The sequence below is a fragment of the Halichoeres trimaculatus genome, unplaced genomic scaffold (genome assembly GCF_033239565.1).
Source record: "Halichoeres trimaculatus isolate MK-OKI-2021-1 unplaced genomic scaffold, fHalTri1.1 fHalTri1_scaffold_12, whole genome shotgun sequence".
Taxonomy (NCBI): domain Eukaryota; kingdom Metazoa; phylum Chordata; class Actinopteri; order Labriformes; family Labridae; genus Halichoeres; species Halichoeres trimaculatus.
Window position 1 is genome coordinate 14,765,363 of NW_027437190.1, and position 17,506 is coordinate 14,782,868.

The 17,506-nt window shown below is 40.0% G+C and overlaps 1 protein-coding gene across 1 annotated transcript; it reads right to left on the reverse strand.

Annotated features, from left to right (window-relative positions):
* Positions 1 to 8,208: 8,208 nt before the first annotated feature.
* rcc1 (regulator of chromosome condensation 1) lies at positions 8,209 to 17,010 on the reverse strand. Its single transcript, XM_074682594.1, has 10 exons — positions 16,882 to 17,010; positions 15,739 to 15,824; positions 15,059 to 15,246; positions 14,757 to 14,936; positions 12,722 to 12,818; positions 12,499 to 12,621; positions 12,232 to 12,372; positions 11,919 to 12,038; positions 9,929 to 10,081; positions 8,209 to 8,974 (listed from the first exon to the last, which is right to left on the reverse strand). Exons 2-10 carry the CDS (start codon positions 15,812 to 15,814, stop codon positions 8,799 to 8,801), a joined length of 1,254 nt encoding a protein of 417 aa, XP_074538695.1. The 5' UTR covers positions 15,815 to 15,824; positions 16,882 to 17,010; the 3' UTR covers positions 8,209 to 8,798.
* Between the last annotated feature and the right edge of the window lie 496 nt (positions 17,011 to 17,506).

Here is a 17,506-nt window from a genome sequence, read left to right on the forward strand (position 1 = left end):
GGTTAAGTTTTTGCAGTGCTTAGGAAATATCATTTAAAAAGTTTGGAATAAATTTTATGAGGACCTGTAACATCTTTTTTCATCCTTCCAAACAATTATCAGACAGAATTTCTCACAATTGATGTCACAAGCCCTATTCTTTAGCAGCTCAAAGGGACACAAACCCCAAATTAATAGAAACTAAACCAACGCTGTCTTTCTTAAGAACAAAATTCCCACAGTAATAAGATTTAATCTCAGCTCACACTGAACTATAATAATTAAATGCAACATGAGTGAGTATGATGGAGACATATGTATTATATCTTAATGTCTTCTCCAAATGAATTTGTTGCACGCATTAAAAGGCTGAACTCACTCACGACTCACAGACTGATGATGATGTTGTGGAGAACAGAAACAGTGATTAGAAGTAATCAGTCATCCTTGTTGCTCTATGCGCAGCTGTCAAAACTGGGACTAAGATGATTTTGGCGAGGGAGGTTGAGTCTGAATATCAGCGATGCTCCTCAAAGAGCGCCTCGTGGCAGTGACATTTGGGAGAGGCTGGTTGTGAGGTAATTTCCTCAGAGCTGAGAGTTGTATGTGTCCTATAAAATATACATATTTCAACCTATGTTCACTGTGTGCATGACAACAAGAAAAACACTACCAAATGAATAATACAGCCAGAGAGCAGAAGCTGGACTGCTTGCTGCCTAAAGCATTAAATCCAAAGGGCTTTGTTCAGTGGAGCAGTCAGGAGCGTCTGTCATGTTTGACAACTCAAGTGTAACTATAATCTCCAGCATACAGAAACAGGTCTTATTCAAAACCCATCTGTCTCCTCGAGCTTGAATGAAGAGGCAGCTCTTTTTAATCTCCTCTCTATCGGACACATACAGCTACCTGTAGGGATGCTCTAAACTGCTTCCAGAGAAACAGGCAGATAATTAAACGCTTTCATCTTCTGACCTGAACAATTGCTGTTCGCACACTCAAACAAATTAACACATTGAAACAGGAACAGAGAGAATTGCTGTTGTGTTGTGAATATTGCCTCTGCAGCATGAAACACTCAAAGCATCTCTTCAGATTAAAAGCTAAATGTTTTCTCTCATTTTCATCTGGCAGACACATTTGCATGTCAGGTTTGTTGATTGTTTTTTGTTGAGTTCTCCTGAAAACAAATGAAAACACACCTTGCTTGCTGCCAGGATGAAAGCACGACTCTAGGTCCTTTATATACTACAATATTACAGCCTTGAAATTCTTTCAGCGAGACAGGCTTTCAGGCATCACATTGGTAGACACCCACATGCTGTGCGTGAGCTTTTCACAACACAGCATCCTCACTGACATCGCACAACCTGTCAGAGCTGACTCACAATCCTACTGTACATCACAAGACTGACGAGGAAAAACACTCGCAGAAGGAATTTGTTTGTAAGGTGATGATCGAGCAGACAGTGTGATGATGGACTTTCTTTGTGCTTTGATACAGTCAGAAAATCCTGCCTGAGGTTGTTATGAAATGCTAGAAGTGCAAAAAACTCTTAAGTTGTTAAACTAAATGTTCTATAGGCAGCCAACACCGTCTTTAGCTCCCGCTGAGGAGCACGGACAGGGATGCAAACTGGGTGCCATCTGCCAGCTGAGTCATAGAGGGCTGTGTGAAAATGGATTGAGTGCTGAAATAAGACTGAAACTTATACCTAACTTAACTTTATTTATGTTAAAAAAAAGTTCTCCTTAAAAGGTTATAAATGATAAATTTAAAGTTGTGTAGTGGCTTAAATGTAGCAGTCAGAGAGGCAACCTCGCCAACATACTTGCAACCAAAAGCCCATACGGCTGTCACTCTCCAGTCTGTGAATGAAGTCATCAAAAGCTGGCCCTCCCCTGTCCACTAGGGACAAAACCATAAAATCCTCTGCCCTTTGCCCTCTTAAAGAGTCAGTTGCATGTTTGAGGCCAGCCTTGACAAAGAATAACTTAAAGAAAAGTTAAATATGATCAAGAAAACAAAAAGAATTGACTTAAAAATCTTTAAAGTCCCCTAACGGCAAATTGGTTTGTAACAGAAGTTTAAATATACATTCATACAACCCTGACTAGCACAGTAAAAGCAGGTAAAACACATACAGCCCACAATGCCTGAATCAATGTATTCACAGCAACATGGCCGTCCTTTACCTTTGCCTGCCCACTCAGAACACTCAGAAACAGGAAACCATCATGAACCTTCCAAAAATACACCCAAGGAAAAAGCGTCTGTCACCCAAACTCGTTACCCAAAGGAAGACAGCCAATCTACATCTGGTAGAGAATGGACAGCTAACACTATAAAGTACAAAAAACGCTGGAGTCTGCAGGAGGCCTTAGGAAGCCCCCCATACACCCAAAAGACTTTCAGCAGAACCACTTTGACCCACTGAACTGAACTATGCCAACGTAACTGTCCTTCAATATCTGTTACCTCTGCCTCCAGGTTACATTCAGACGAAGATGCACTCACCAGCCAGAACATTTACCATGATAGGTTTCTCAGTGAGTATTAATTAATGGTTTTTGGCAAGAGCTAATGTCATGATTTGGTTTTGGGTTTGTGTTTTTTTGTATTTCAGAGTTTAGGATTCTTCTTGTCTCACTTGTGTTTCCTATTTGAGTTTGTTTTTTTTTGTTATGAATAATAATAATAATAATAATAATAATAATAATAATAATAATAATAATAATAATAATAATGTCTTAATACAAGAAACTTCTCTTTTGTTCAACTGGCAGATTTTTTAAACTTGTTATAATTCAGCAACTCAGACCTCACTTTTGTCTTTGAATAACTTGAAACAGGACATTGTTCTGGACTTGTCAGGTGAATGTGGCTCATATTAAGTCTCCAAAGACATTTTCTTCTGAAAATATGACAAAAATTTTTGATACAATTTCAGTTTTTTGCAGGGTACTCATGGTGGGTTAAGACGTGATCAGACCGTTTTTGTCTCAAAGTCAAACAGCTGTTATCTTGGGATTGAAATCAGTATTGAAAACTGTCCTTTACTTCTGCAATTTAATGCAGTAAAAGTGGGTTTGTTATTGAAATGGTTATAAAGCCTGTACTCACAGTAACTGTATACATTATCCAGAAATAAACACATGTACCAGCATTTCTAAAAATATATTTAACAAAACTAACCATCAAAACCCTGAAAAACAAGAGCTGTCTTTTGTGTTGGGCTCTCACGATGAGGGGTTCACTTGTTTTTGGGCGCTCTTTGTGTTTGCTCACTTGATGAGTAAGTTGAACTATTGTTCAAGCTCTTCTACTGTTGGGTAGTTTTCCTTTTTTCTGTCATTTTTGGGGCAATTTTTTGCCCTATTTGGAACTGAAGAGAGATGGAAATGTGGGGAGCAAGGAGAGAGGAAAAACATGCTTTTTTTATTGGAGAAAGGAGATTGGGGGGGGGGGGTTTCCTGTTTTTTTATGTGTTTTATTTTTCTCAATTTTTCTATTATTACCTTGTGATTGATGTACTTTAAATGACATTTAAAATAATTTATGTACTTTAGAAAAAAGATTTTCATTTTTGTGTTGCTGGGCTTATAAATTCAACTGTGGTCCATACCAGCTACTGTATGAGGTAATATTCTTTGAAGCTTTATTAGTGATAAGCACAAAACTAATGTGACACTAATGTGTAACAAGAGAAGGGATGAGTCACTCTCCATGCTTCTTCATTAGTGTGGTTTGATTCCTGTTGACATCTGCTCCACATAACAGATCTGCAAACTAAATCACATCAACAGAACAGCCCTTCTTAGAGTCTCTGCACAGCTGTTGGTCCTCCGCTGTGAGGCTCCTGAGGAGCTCTCAGCCCGCTGGACGAGGAGTTCACTCTTTAGAGCCAATCTGCTTTAATTACAAGTATGATCTGCAGGCGTGGAGTAGCAGCAGCTTAACAGCAAGAGGGGTTCTCATTTGACAATAACACCCTATTTGATTTCCTATGCAAACGCTCACAGAAACACATGTTTTTCTCAGTGTAAACTGTTCACCAAAACAACACCCACTCTGCCATGGCAACAGTTGAGTCTTTAACCTGTGCAGTACTTCATGGATCACTTAATGCGTCCAGTAATAACTGGGGATGAACACGATGTTGTTGTTGTTGTGTAACTGCCACATGAAAGGCAGCTTTTTTTTCCATCAGGTTTCAAACATGTGAATGCATACTGTATTCACACTAATGATGATGACGAAAATAGTAATATAATAATAATAATAATACACTTATACTAATTACTCTTTAGATGTTGTAATATCATCTGAGGGTAAAGAGCAGAATTCCGGCTGTTGAGTTTACAGCTTTGCTCTGAAGCTGATGTTGTGCTGATGTGTGATTTTACAATATTAACAATGAAATCACTGCAGAGCAGGGAGAAGTTTTTTTATTCTTCTTTTTTACGTAATTGCCCACTCATTATACATTATCCCACTTTTCCTCAGCCTACCAAGCCAAGATATTAACAAGAAGACGTTAACTGTGTACTGAACTTTAATCTTATTGATTCAGAAATGATGAACAAAATCATTTCTCATTATCATATCTGATGACTGGTAGCACTTTCATGGCAAGCGTATGCCTATCAGCCTACTTGTGAGTACTATACAAGCGGCAACCCCCAGTCTAAAAATATGAGACATTGAGGAAGTGCTAAAACCTGCTGTTTTTCCAAGCGTCCACCACGGTTATAATAGTTTTGGATTTGTCATTACAGTTTTGTTTCAGTTAGTTTTGACATTTTATTTTCCATTACAGTTTAGTTTTAATTAGTTTTAGAGCAGGCATTCTTTTTTTTATTTAGTTTTGATTTTTGCAACAAGGCTTAGTTTTAGTTTAGTTTTAGTTTTAGTTTTAGTTTTTTCATACCTTATTAACCAGATGCAGGATTCAAAAAGGTCAGAGTAAATATTTTGTCATACTGTCTATTTTCAAGTCCAACATAGTGCTCACTGCTCAGTCAATGCTGATACCGAAATGTTGGCTGCTGCCTTAAACACATGAAAATAATATAAACTTAGTATAAAAAATATAAGCATCAATGATATAAAATAATGTTGACATAAATTACATAAAAATAATACTAACATAAATTTTTAAAAGAACAATATAATATGAGCTTCAATAAATAAAAACGTGGACTCTGTAACAATTAAACTATTACAGATGCTCTGATTCATTGCTCCTTGACATTTCATCGCAGCACAGCGCACAGCCAGTCAGCGCAGTAAACAAGCTCGTCCCTATACGTCCCTATGATGCTGTGTAGCACTGACAACTGCCTAAAACTGTCTAAAATTGGTTGGGAAAAGGTGTCGGATTAATTCAAATCCTAAAGGCTATTAATATTGTCAGAAACTATAACTAAGGAAATTTTGTCTATCATTTACTTAGTTTCAGTTAGTTTTGTGAACACAAGATTCAGTTTTAGTTAACTCATCGTTTTTGTTTTCTTTTCTAGTTTTTATTAGTTTGAGTTAACTGCAATGTATTTTAAATTTTAGTTTTTGTTTTTAGTTTCGTTTTAGTTAACTATTATAACCTTGGCGTCCCCTAGTGGCTGAGTCTGGAGGTACCGAAAGTCACATACACACATCAGCCAAAAATAAGCTGTTTTACGTGTGAGTTTTTTTTCTAATTGGCAGTTGAGAAGATATTAAAATTGCAAGCTCGCCCAATCAGATGCACAGCTCAGCTCACAGGCGCCCTGTAGCTGTTAGTGTTGAGACTTAAAACTTGTGTCCATTCCAATATGGCCACTGCAGCCCATCTGCTTCAAAAATCAGTTTCAGAGACAGACGGGTGACGTCAGGGAGACTATTTCCATTCATTATACTGTCTATGGTGCTATCAAACCCTCCAGGTTGTCAACTAATGTAGTAAAAACAAGTATTTTTCCACAGCAGCAGAAAGAGTTAAAATATAAAACATGTATTGATTTAATGTGAACAGCGTTTAACAGCTGGATGATGAGATAGAAAGCAGAGTTATTTAATTGTATACAGTGCATCCTTCCCCATAATTATGCTCTGTTTTTTCCTTCCTTTTTTTTTTTTTAACACAGAATGGCTTTTTTAAGTATACATTTAGCAGAAAATTGAGGAAGATAAATCAGGTCATGACACCGGGGGAATTTAGTGAGCAGCAAGGGAATTTTGAGGACTAGAACTTTCAAATCAAAGCAGGATGCAAAATGTGCTCCTTTGTGAGGTAATTAATTGTATGTCATGATGTGGCTGTTCAAACACACACACACACACACACACACACACACACACACACACACACACACACACACACACACACACACACACACACACACACACACACACACACACACACACACACACACACCCAGTCAGAGATTTGGTTGTCTGTTATTACGGTGAATGTATGATGGTGCAGGTGCCTGAGACGGCTGAATCTCCTCTGTGATTAGTTTAGAGAGAGGGAGAGATTAGAACCCACCTGCATGATGAAAAATCCTGTTACATTTTGGCAGTGAAAGAAATTAATCACAGGAAGTCAGTGTTGAGTCTCTCTGTATGAATGTTTCTCTCTGTGTAAAAAATGAAGAACTGGTGAGCTCTTTTTAGAGCATGACAGCTTTTGAATTCTCCAGCATGTGGAAAGCTTTTAACAGATGTCAAAGAAGGATGCTTTCGAAGACTTGCTTCAGTTCGCAGATGAAAAAACAGACTTGTGTACGAGTATGTGCACCTAGGTTGTTATTTTAGTCTTAAAGAGCATGTTGTTTGGAAGTCTGAGAGTCCTGGAGGTGCAAAAGTAAAGGGCGGAGAGGAGTGGTAACATTTCAACAGGTGCAGAGTAGTGCAGTGTGGTGTAGAGATCAAGAGAAAATGTTCAAAACAAATGTTTTCACTGTTCAAAAAAGCTCTCCAGGACAAAATGAGTGCATGTCTAAAGGCCACTCAAACAGTCTCATCATAATATGAGTGAATATTGTGTTCTTCTCTGTGCTCATCATCAACTGAGACAACATTTCAGGAGAGTAAATGTTGTGTTGGAAAAATACCGAGCTGCTGACCTGTCGGTGAAAGCTTCAAAAATTGCAGCAACATTACAGCGAGAAATGTCAAATTATCTTTTCTGGTTGAGCCACTGCCAAAACAGACCAGTTTTCTCATTTTAGAAAAGTCTAACAAACAATAATGTGTATTACAGCGCTGCAGAAAGACACTTCAAAGCTGTTTTGGAAGATTTTTTCCACAAGGGTTTTTCCCTTCATTACAGGTCGTCTTTTCTGGTCAGTTAAAAGCAAGATGAGATGAGCAAGGACCCTTTGCATCTTTACCCCAGATAAGACACAAAAGCCTGCAGCTTTGATGTGCATCATTTGCATTCTTAAGTGCTTCTGATTTACATTCATGACTCCGTGTATGGAATGTGTTGTCTGCATCCGTAATGGGCTGAAGTAACTGAGGTACGACTGCTGCACAGCTTTATTCACATGCAAAAGCACATTTATTTTAATGCCTTTTTAGGAAAGAAGATAACTTTTCAAACATTTCCCACAAATTTGCTAAATTTCATAATAAATAGTTTATTTCAAAGTTGTGGTCATAAACACTTTTCAAGCAACATGTGTGAAAAGAATTTTATGTTTCTTTAATTACTTTGAAATTAATTGTCCTGTTCTGACGCACCTGCCCAAGAAAGCAGTTCTCCCACTACTGTGTCTCCCCAGTGACAGAGGCGTGGTATTTATGCAAGACAACCTGCTTCCTCATTAAAACTTTAAATCTCTAGGTGTGCTCGGTTAGCCTCAGGCGTTAATAACTGAAAATTTTTTTCTACACATCAAAAAGGTCCCACAGTCTTTATGGTTCATATCTGTACGGACTATGAATCAGCTGGTCTCTTTATGAAAATGAGGACCTAACTTTCACTTGCATAACAGGGACTTGACTCATATTCTCATCTGGTGACTCAGGCTCCACTTGGACTTCAGGTTTTGTTACAGGACTGCTGCTCCGGTCCTTGTGTCAGAAAATATCCAACACATTTCCCACTGATATTTCATTTTTTTATTTAAACTGTTTAATTCTTAAAACTAAGCATGAACAGATCATTGTAATATAAGCAAATGTTTCATCATCAGAGGACTTTCATCATGACTGTGAAATAACAGTGAATAAGAAAAGGCTTAAAAAAACCAACCAAGGTCATCTTTATTTTCAGACCTGCAGAGCAACAACAGCTGCATACAGTGTCACTTGTTACCCATTAGAAACCTGTTTGTGCGGTCCTTAGTAAAATCAGCAGTAGACTCACACATTAAACTCACTGTCCAGAATTATCCTGTTTGAAACAGGATCAGAGAGTATGCTGCTTTGAAGCAAAGAAAAATCATTAAAAGACAATTGTTCAGAGGATTCATTAAAAGGCTTGCACTCATTTCCTTTCCTTACATGCAAACTTTCAGCCCACCATGTCATCTTACAGTCACACTAACGAACCTTAATGAAAAAAAAAAAATCAAAGGGAGCATCAAACACTGGGTAAAAAAATAGTCTCTCATTTGTCATGATCTACCAAACATCCATGAATATTTCCTCAAACCAGGAAGAGAGGAGTACTCATGTAAGGGCCTGAGCCTCTCCCCTGCACCCTGGCTCCCCCCGGCTCTGACAGTCCAATTAAGACTAAGCCCTTCCCCCTACGATGAGGCACCGTGAAAAAGGCCACCTTAAACAGATCCAAGCATCCCCCATCACTCTCAGTCTGAGAGGGACATCAGCTCTCCTGCTTGTCTTTGACCAGAAGAACTGTGTGCTGCCCTCCGCTGGAGGCCATCAGTACTGCGCGGTTCTCCAACTGCTTTCCCGTCATTTTCACAGGACTCCACTCGTCGTCCTCTTCACCTGTGCCAAGCTGCAGGTTGGTGCCCATGCCCCAGGCGTACACGGACCCTGGAGAAGAACGACCAACAGGTAGTGGAGTCAGAGTCTTTTTGTAACCACCACTCAGAAACTGCTCAGTGACAGCCATCCCTGGCCTCTTGCATTCAATACAGTACAGTGGTTTTTTCTTGTCTTATCCTCGCTCTTAAAGTGAAACTACGGGATAGGTCAAGCTGGGTCCTTTAACAAGGTTTAGGGCAGAAAATACCCCTACAAGCAGTGTTTTTGTGCAGCAGAAGCCCAGAGCGCACGCACCAAACACCAATCAAACACCCCCTCCCTGCTCCTCTGCCAGTTTCCTCTGCACTCAGACGGGGCCATATTTCACTTGACCAAAAACCCAAATAAACAGGCTCCCACCAAAAAAAAAAGGTCGCCCTCGCTCTTATAGTCACTCATCTTTACGTTGTTATTGCATAATTCGTCCTGGCAGACTACCTGCGTTTATTTATGACTGGCACGCCGCACAAGCGGACTGATACACTAAGCGGCTAGCGCCTCGTAGCCAGCTGCGGCTCTGCAGCGGAGGTAGCACCGTTTTACGACACGATGAGAACTAGAGCTTAATTTAGCGGTGTTTTTGTGTGAAAGTAACGCGCTGAAAATTCTCTAAAAAAAAGCGTGAATGCAGACCGATATGAGATTTTTTCGGTGGGAGTCCGTTTATTTGTGTTTTTGGTCAAGTAAAACATGGCCCCGTCTGAGTGCAGAGGAAACCGGCAGAGGAGCAGGAAGGGGGTGTTTGGTGAGGGCGCTCTGGGCTTCTGCTGCACAAAAACACTGCTGTAGGGGTAATTTCTGCCCTAAACCTTGTGATAGGACCCAACTTGTTCCATCCTGGAGTATCACTTTAAAGTGTCAGATCATAATACTCCCATCACCTAAGATGAAGGAGAATGACTCACTTTGTCTAAAGGACTTGAAGAAGCAACACTCTAAAGTTAAAAACCTTGTGTTTCTCACCTTCTCTGGTGACAGCAAAGCTCACAGATGCCCCACATGTCACTGCGCAGGCTGGCTCCATCCCTGTCACAGGCTTTGGTTCAACTGTCTCCTGAGCATCTGGGCCAAGACCAAGACGACCGTACTCTGCTCTGCCCAGGCTGTAAACCTGACCTTAAAGACAGAAATGACATTTGTTTATCACCGACATTCTTTGTATAATGACTGCTTTATGTTGTTTCATACAACCGTAAAACCTCAGTGAGGAAAACATAACAGTTAGCTTATTAGCTCACAAGCTAATTTAGGGATCATCCCTAAACACTGGAGTGCAGCTTTTGTGCCATTTTGGTGAACATGCTTGTAGCAGCAAGTTGAAGAGAACACAGATAGACGAGATCTTACTGGCATTAGCCTCAGGTTAACCGAGCTTTTGGCAAAGCTGTTCCCTTTGGAGAAAGACTACAATGAGCAGCATGTTGGTACTCGCGAGAGAAATTGCCACACCTCACATCTTTCTCCTAAATGCCTAAAGCTTTTGGTTAGTCCAGATGTTTTTGTCAACTCATTGGCTGCCATTAACGTCTATTTGATTGTCTGGTGGAGCTTGTCCACTAGGATCAGGTTTATCAACTAGTGTACTGATGGACTGACCCCTGTAGGAGGAAGCTGCACTTTCTTTACATTACAGAACAGCATGGGTTATGAGAAGATGTGAGATTATGAGAAAATGGCAAAATGTCGCAAGTTGGACAAGTTCAGGCAGCTCACACCCCAACGGTAGTTGAGAGAAAAAGAGTGTCACAATCATGTGAAAAGACAACAGGGATGGAAGAGAGGAACAAAGGCTAGAGACTAAAACCCAGGGCCAAGCAGTGAGTGCCAGTATAGTCATCTACATTGTAATATTTTTGTAAATAAATTTTTATTTTGCCATCAACAGCCCTTTCTCAGTCTTGTTTTTGTTGTTTTACAGAAGGGAACAACCATTCAGATGTTAGGATGTCTCTAAAGCAAAGAAAATACAACCATCAACGGCTACGTAATGTGCAGTCAATAAGGTTAAGGTCAATATTCCAGTTTCTGAAACATTCTGAATAACCTGTTTACATGCGTAAGCAAACTTGGTTGTTCCTGTTTACATGGTATAAAAGAGACGCACGGAGAGCATCATGACGTGATGCACGTCATTTCTTCTTCTTCTTCTTCTTCTTCCTTTATCCATAGCAACAGCAGCAACAACAGCAGCAGCAGAGCAGCAGAAAATGAACAAGCCAGGGCAGGTAGCAGCTGCCTTCATTTGTGCTTTGGTGCTGGTACTGACCCACCCTCAGTGCTTGACACTATTATTTGTCTATTTCCTTAATAATCGAAAGTGAAAACGTGAAAAAAGTGGAAAATTTGTTTCGCTATTTTACAGAGATAGGACTTCCTGTACTCAGAAGACCAAGATTTGAACAGCACATGCACAGAGCTCAAAATAATGTTCCTTTGGATGGGGATATCCCAATAGGCTCATACATGACCAAGTATATGGGTTAGAAAAAGAGTAACCCAGGGGTGATTTGGGAGTTTTTAAAAACTGGAATATCCAGTCCAGTTAGTAAACTGGTTAATTGCTGATATTCAGATTATGAAAAGGTTAATGACTGCATGTAAACGTAGCCACCGTCACTGTTCAACTTGATAAGTTCCTTTTCACAGAAAGCTTGTTTTCTCTGTTTTTAGGGTGTTTTTGAAGAAACCAGCCCATGTTCTACTGCAGATTATTAAAGAATGAGAAAAAGGTAGAAACAGGTAGAATATTCTGTGGGTCTTGAAAGTTGGATGTCATGCTGGTAGCTAATGAATGAACCAAGGAAGCAATAATGTTAAGAACTCATCTTTTCAATCTGCACTTGTTGAATACATCCCCTAAATGTCTTTGGTGCTTTACAAACTACTTCCAGATCACAGAGTTTAATTAAAAGTCTTAGTCATCATACTGCTGTCAGAGTCTGATTGAGCTTACCTTCAGCATCAAGGCAGAGCGAGTGATGTTGTCCTCCATGGAAGCCCACCCAGGAGGTGGTAGAGTTTCTGAAGCAGGTCAGTTTCATTGGGAAGTAACACGGTGCAGCGCTTTTATTACCTGAAGAAATAAATTTCAAAAACAAAGTGTGATGAGACTAAACGTCAACGATCACCGATGAAAAAACTTCATGCAAGAATGTGAACGACTCAACCAGAGGTGATGATAAATCAATGCCAGATACAACTGCAATCAAATTTCTGAAAGAAAACGAGATATTTTATATTGGGAAGAGAAGTGTTGACTGACTGACCCAGCTGGTGGTAGTTGGAGAGTCCAAACCCATAAACATGCCCCTCACTTGATAAAGCAAAGGTGTGGTATGAGCCACAGAAGACGTCAGTGAAGGAAACTTTCTTTTTGAAGTGAAGCACATGAGGCTGAAGCAAAGGAGCTGAAATCAGAGATACGCAGTCAGAAAAACACAATGACAGACTTTACATAGACTTAGATCTGTAAACCTGCAACACTTTGGCATCATGGGCTGAGGTTCGGGTTTTTACAGCTTTGTGTTTCTTACCGAGGCCTCTTCTGGCTCCTCTGTCTGAAAAACACTGAGGTACTCTTCCCAGCTGCCCTTGCTCTGCGTTTCCAAATGAGTAAAGATTTCCCTCCAGTGTAATCATCACCACATGGTCACTGCCTGTTAAAGCATTTATCAGACAAGAATAGCATCAAAAACTGGCAGCGTAAATAAGGTGTGCATTGAAAGTAAGTCTACCACGAAGGAGGGCTGTTCTTACCTGATGAAATCCTCACAATCGTCTCTGTCACAGGGACTTTGACTGGAAAGTTACAGGGTTTCATGGGCTCAAGAAGACCAATCACACCGTTGTTATCCTGTGGAGAAAATGAGTGCAGCCTGTTAATAGTTAAACCAGGAAGCAGGAAGTGCTCATTCTCCGGATAGTGAAAAACAGTTTTATGGCATCTACAGGGAGAGATTTTTACATATCTTCCTTTTAAATTTGTTTTTATGAATCCCCTACAGCTGTTTCATTTTGGTAAAATAAAAAAAAAACAATATTTCAATGGTATTTTATTTACAGACTTCAGTGTCTGACTCAAACCCTCTTCTCTGCCTCTATGTTGATGTTTTGGTTGTGTCTGGGACATTTCTTGTCAGAGTTAGCATAGTTGCATCAGCCAATCACAGCTCACCCAATGCGCGTTGTGTGTTGATTAGCAAGTGGAAGAAGCTACCCTGAGCGGCTACGACAGTGGACGTAGCACAGAGAAAGAAAAAAACAACCAAACTGAAACAAAATGCCAACAAATAAAGCTTTTTCCAAAATGAGGGTGAAGCTTGGCTGGACTTTCACTCACTTTCAGGAACTCGGAGAGCAGCTCGGCTTTCTGCTGAGCAGGTATGTGTCAAATATCTCCGTGATGAGCTTGTGCTAACATGCCAAGTCTGGTGCACGGCTCTTGACTCTCTTCCACGCAGAAACGCAAAGCTGCTGGTGGTTGCTGGGCTAGTAAGTGTGTTCACGTAGCTTTGGTCAGAGGCAGTGTAGTGGGTGTGTGCTGCTGCTGGCACTGAGCCAAGAAGGAGGACCCCAATTTGAATCTCATAGAGGAAATGCTGCACTCAGCCTGGCTTTGTTCAAGTTAGGATGAGGCAAAGAAGTGAGCCGGGTGTAAAAATGGACCAGATGACGATGGTTTGGAAGACACCGAGAAATTACATTGTTCTGCAGTACGGGTGACGTGAATAAAGGCTTTTTCAAAAATCCTCCAGTTTTGAAATAATTTGAAATAAATTGCAAGTACAGACAACATTTCCTTTTGTTTGATACAGGACACCAACAAACACAGTGCAGTTTTGAAGTTCATCTACAATGTTCAAGAAGAGTCACAGTGTTGTCAAACACCAATGGGAATGCAGAAGGTAGGCAGCGGTAATAGAGATGTAATTGCCAGTGTGCCATCGAGCATTAGTGATGATAATCAAGGAGTAATCCTTCAGGAATGACAAGTGCTGAGAGGCAAAATCAATTAAGAATATCATCACCAAGGATCATTAATCTACATCTAGATTGTTTTTTTTCTTTCTACAAAGTGATGCCATTTTTGCTCCTGCAAAAGCTTTTAAGTGTAAGTTTGAAGTATTTTTTAATAATTTCTTCATCTATCTTCCAGTAGCAGCACGAGCAGCTTTCACATAATCGTGATGCAGCATCAAACTCAAATTCAACTAAAGGAGTTGGTTGTTTTAATTTGGAATTGATACAGAATTGGAAAAAGCATGTGTGAGTTATGCCAATGACTCATAAAATCAAACATCTTTGATGCCAAAATAGCACACACCTTTGATGTGATGTCAGCTGGTGCACATTATTTCACCAGCAGCACTACATGTAAGCAGGGGTGTCCACGTTGTGTGTTGTTCTGTAGTACTCCGCCCAAATGTGTGTATGAAGTGTGATTTACTGGCCAAATGGTCAGTTTCGGGTCCAACTACATTCCAGTCTATTTGTGGAGAGAGACTATAGTGACCCTGAGCACATTATGTTGAGTGTGGAATGATATATATTGCTGTTGGTTATACTGTCACTGATACAGAAAAGAGAAGAGACTGAATACAGCAAGAACAGAATTGTTGTAACTGCTGCACAGCAGACCAATCAAACAGCTTGCGATAAGCATTGTTTGAACATGTAGTTGCATTTTGGATGAGGTGTACATCATGCACAGGCCTGAAAATCTGTGGACTGTGCACCTTTAGTGAAAAGTGAGTTAGAAAAGTTTGCTCCTTAAAGGCTGATGGTTACTCACCCTGAAGGAGCCCCAAATGTACACAGTTCCATCATCTGTGAGTGCAGCTGTGTGGCTGTCTCCAGCTGACACCTGAACCACCTTCCCTTCTAGTGTCACCTTTCCTGGAACAGTGTCGGATCCCATCTCTGAAGTGTCTCTTCCCAGAGCCCCTTCGTCGTTACAGCCAAAAGTGTAGACCTACAGAACGGGACAAAAGAAAGGTAGTCCACTGTGAAACACAAGAAACTTGTTCAAAAAAACACATAAGGGCATTTAGTAAAAGTACATTTCACTTTAAATACAAAACTAAAAATGCTTACAGTTCCAGATTCACTTAGGCACACAGTGTGCATGCCTCCAGCAAACACTTGCACAGCTTTTTCAGGCAGGGGCACAAGAGCTGGCTTCTTCCTCTCAATGATGTCCTGGCCAAGGCCCAACTGTCCAACGTCTCCCTGACCCAGAGCAAGAACCTGACCAGCTTCTTTCCCATGACTCCTGTGGGAAACTGTGACAACGCACACACACACATACAAACAAATGAAGTGGCTGACTTTATTTGACTTCCGTGTATTGGAACAAATACATCTGAAACTGTGGTGGATTTGGTGTAGCTTACATGTAAGCTACATCTTTTTCTGCCAAAAAACACAAGTAAGCAGGTAAGTACACTTTATTTATATAGTGCTTCTCAAAGACAATTGCCACAAAGTGGTTCACAGTAATAAAAGAGTATAAGAATACATAAAAGTATATAAAATATACACAAGATAGGTAAAATAAATAGAAATATGTATGAATATGTGGAAGAAGTATAGTTAAAAGAACAGACAGGTATCAGTAAAAGGCACAATAAAGTGCAGTGCTGGAACGTCTAGCATGCCAGCCAAAATAAATGGGTTTTAAGTTGCTAGGTGCTTCTTGTTTTATAAGACTTCAATTTTGAAAAAAAGTCATTTACACATTATCACTGCTCTTTTGGGGGGGGCCACTGACTCACCTTTTACTTTCTTCGGTCCCTTATCCTCCACTATCGCATCAGACTTCCTTTTGGTGGGGGCTTTTTTACCGGGCATGATGGCAAAGCTTTAGGGAAAAGAGGAAACTGATTTATATAACTCATCAGAGGCTGATTCATTGAGATTTACACTTAATAAAGAATATGACAAACTCAGATTACAGCAAGAGTTCAACCTGTGCTAACAAGATAAAGTTTTGTCTATTACTTAAACAAAATTGGGAGATCAAAGAGAAATGGGTCTAAAATGAACCTCAGGGAAACTGATCATATCAGGGAGGAGCATAAGACAAATTAAACCTACCAAAACAAAACATTTTAAATTACGTAGGTTTTCCAGTATACATTCAATAACAGGACGGTGAATATGAATGCATATTTCTAAACATGATCACTTGGGATAAATTGATAACTTGTTCCAGCAGAGAATAGCAGTCGTTATTTTAGTCGTAATATGAGCCAGGAGCTGTTGGGCTTCAACAGCTGTCTATCATATCAATGACTTCTTTCATGGCACGGACAGCTGTGTCTCATCTGCTTCTGCACCCACCGTAGTCACGTCCACAACTAGACAACCTTTGCTGTGAGTTTAACCCAATTCAAAATGACATCAACCACAGTTGTTGGACTGCAAAAACTGTCGGTAACCTGATGTCGGCACGTGTTTGGAGAAGCTGCTACAGCTTTACCATTTAGCATCAATGATATGCATACCGAGAGTTAAAACAGGCAACGTGATCTAACGTTGGCAGTACCCATGTGTCACAGCTAACATTTAGATAGCTAGGTCACCAGTCGAGCTGCATATGACCGAGCTTATTCTGGGACAAATATGTCGTGGCACCATGAGCTACCAATTCAGTGCAAATATTTCACGCATTATCCATGTCTGAAGCACACTGTATTTCTCATTGGACAACAGTTAGTCTGTAAAGGCACGAGCTCACGTCCAGAACTGTTTGCTAGCACGCGCTAACATGAACTAGCTAGCGGGGTTAGCATGGCATTCAGGAATGAATGAACCAAAAGATCTGGTCTGATTATCACTAAACGCATTCTGCAGGTAATGTGTATTATCGCGTCGCTCTTCCAGTTTAAAATCCTAGGAGCCCACAATTAACAAACCTGTAATAACGAAGAAGTTTCGGTTCGCCTTGAAGTGAACGTGCAGAGCCTGTTCCCGGTCTTGATTGAGAAAGTGAGTTCACGCACGTACGTCTGACGTCACTTTCTGTGGGGCCTGGTGGATTGGTGGAGTCCTGCCTTCTTAAAGAGACAGTGCTACAGTGGTGGCAGAGGACAAGCTGTTTAAAAACTTAATAAAAACCACGCTCCTCTCATGAATAGACATGAAATATGTTCAAAGATATTTCACACTACTTCTTTTTATTATGCTATTGTTTGATATATTATTAAACTCGTTTACAGATATCTGTCATTTGAGATATTCACATTAAAACAATTTCTTTTACCAATAACAGTTTCACATTTATGTGTTGTAGGGGTTCACTTTTGAATAGCACATGTTTTTTATGCTTAGAATGAAAATTTGAGGTATATTATCCCACTGTCAATCTTTTTGCTGACAGTCTCTCTCTCTCTTGTCGTTTTGGGTAAAATGGCATTTGTATCAACTTCTGTCTATCAGGAAGGGATCAGAATCAGATCTTAATGATAAACAAGTCTGAAGTCCTCATTTTCTGTTTTTCAAAATTGATTGTTTAAGATAATGCCTTCACAAAATACATCC

What these genes read in the sequence shown, in the direction of transcription:
- rcc1 (XM_074682594.1), bottom strand. Translation starts at nt 15,814, where the DNA reads ATGCCCGGTAAAAAAGCCCCCACCAAAAGGAAGTCTGATGCGATAGTG. An exon ending in AGGAGCCAGAAGAGGCCTCG is followed by an intron (nt 12,373 to 12,498) that starts GTAAGAAACACA and finishes CTCTGATTTCAG; the next exon opens with CTCCTTTGCTTCAGCCTCAT. An exon ending in GCTCTGCCTTGATGCTGAAG is followed by an intron (nt 10,082 to 11,918) that starts GTAAGCTCAATC and finishes TCTGTCTTTAAG; the next exon opens with GTCAGGTTTACAGCCTGGGC.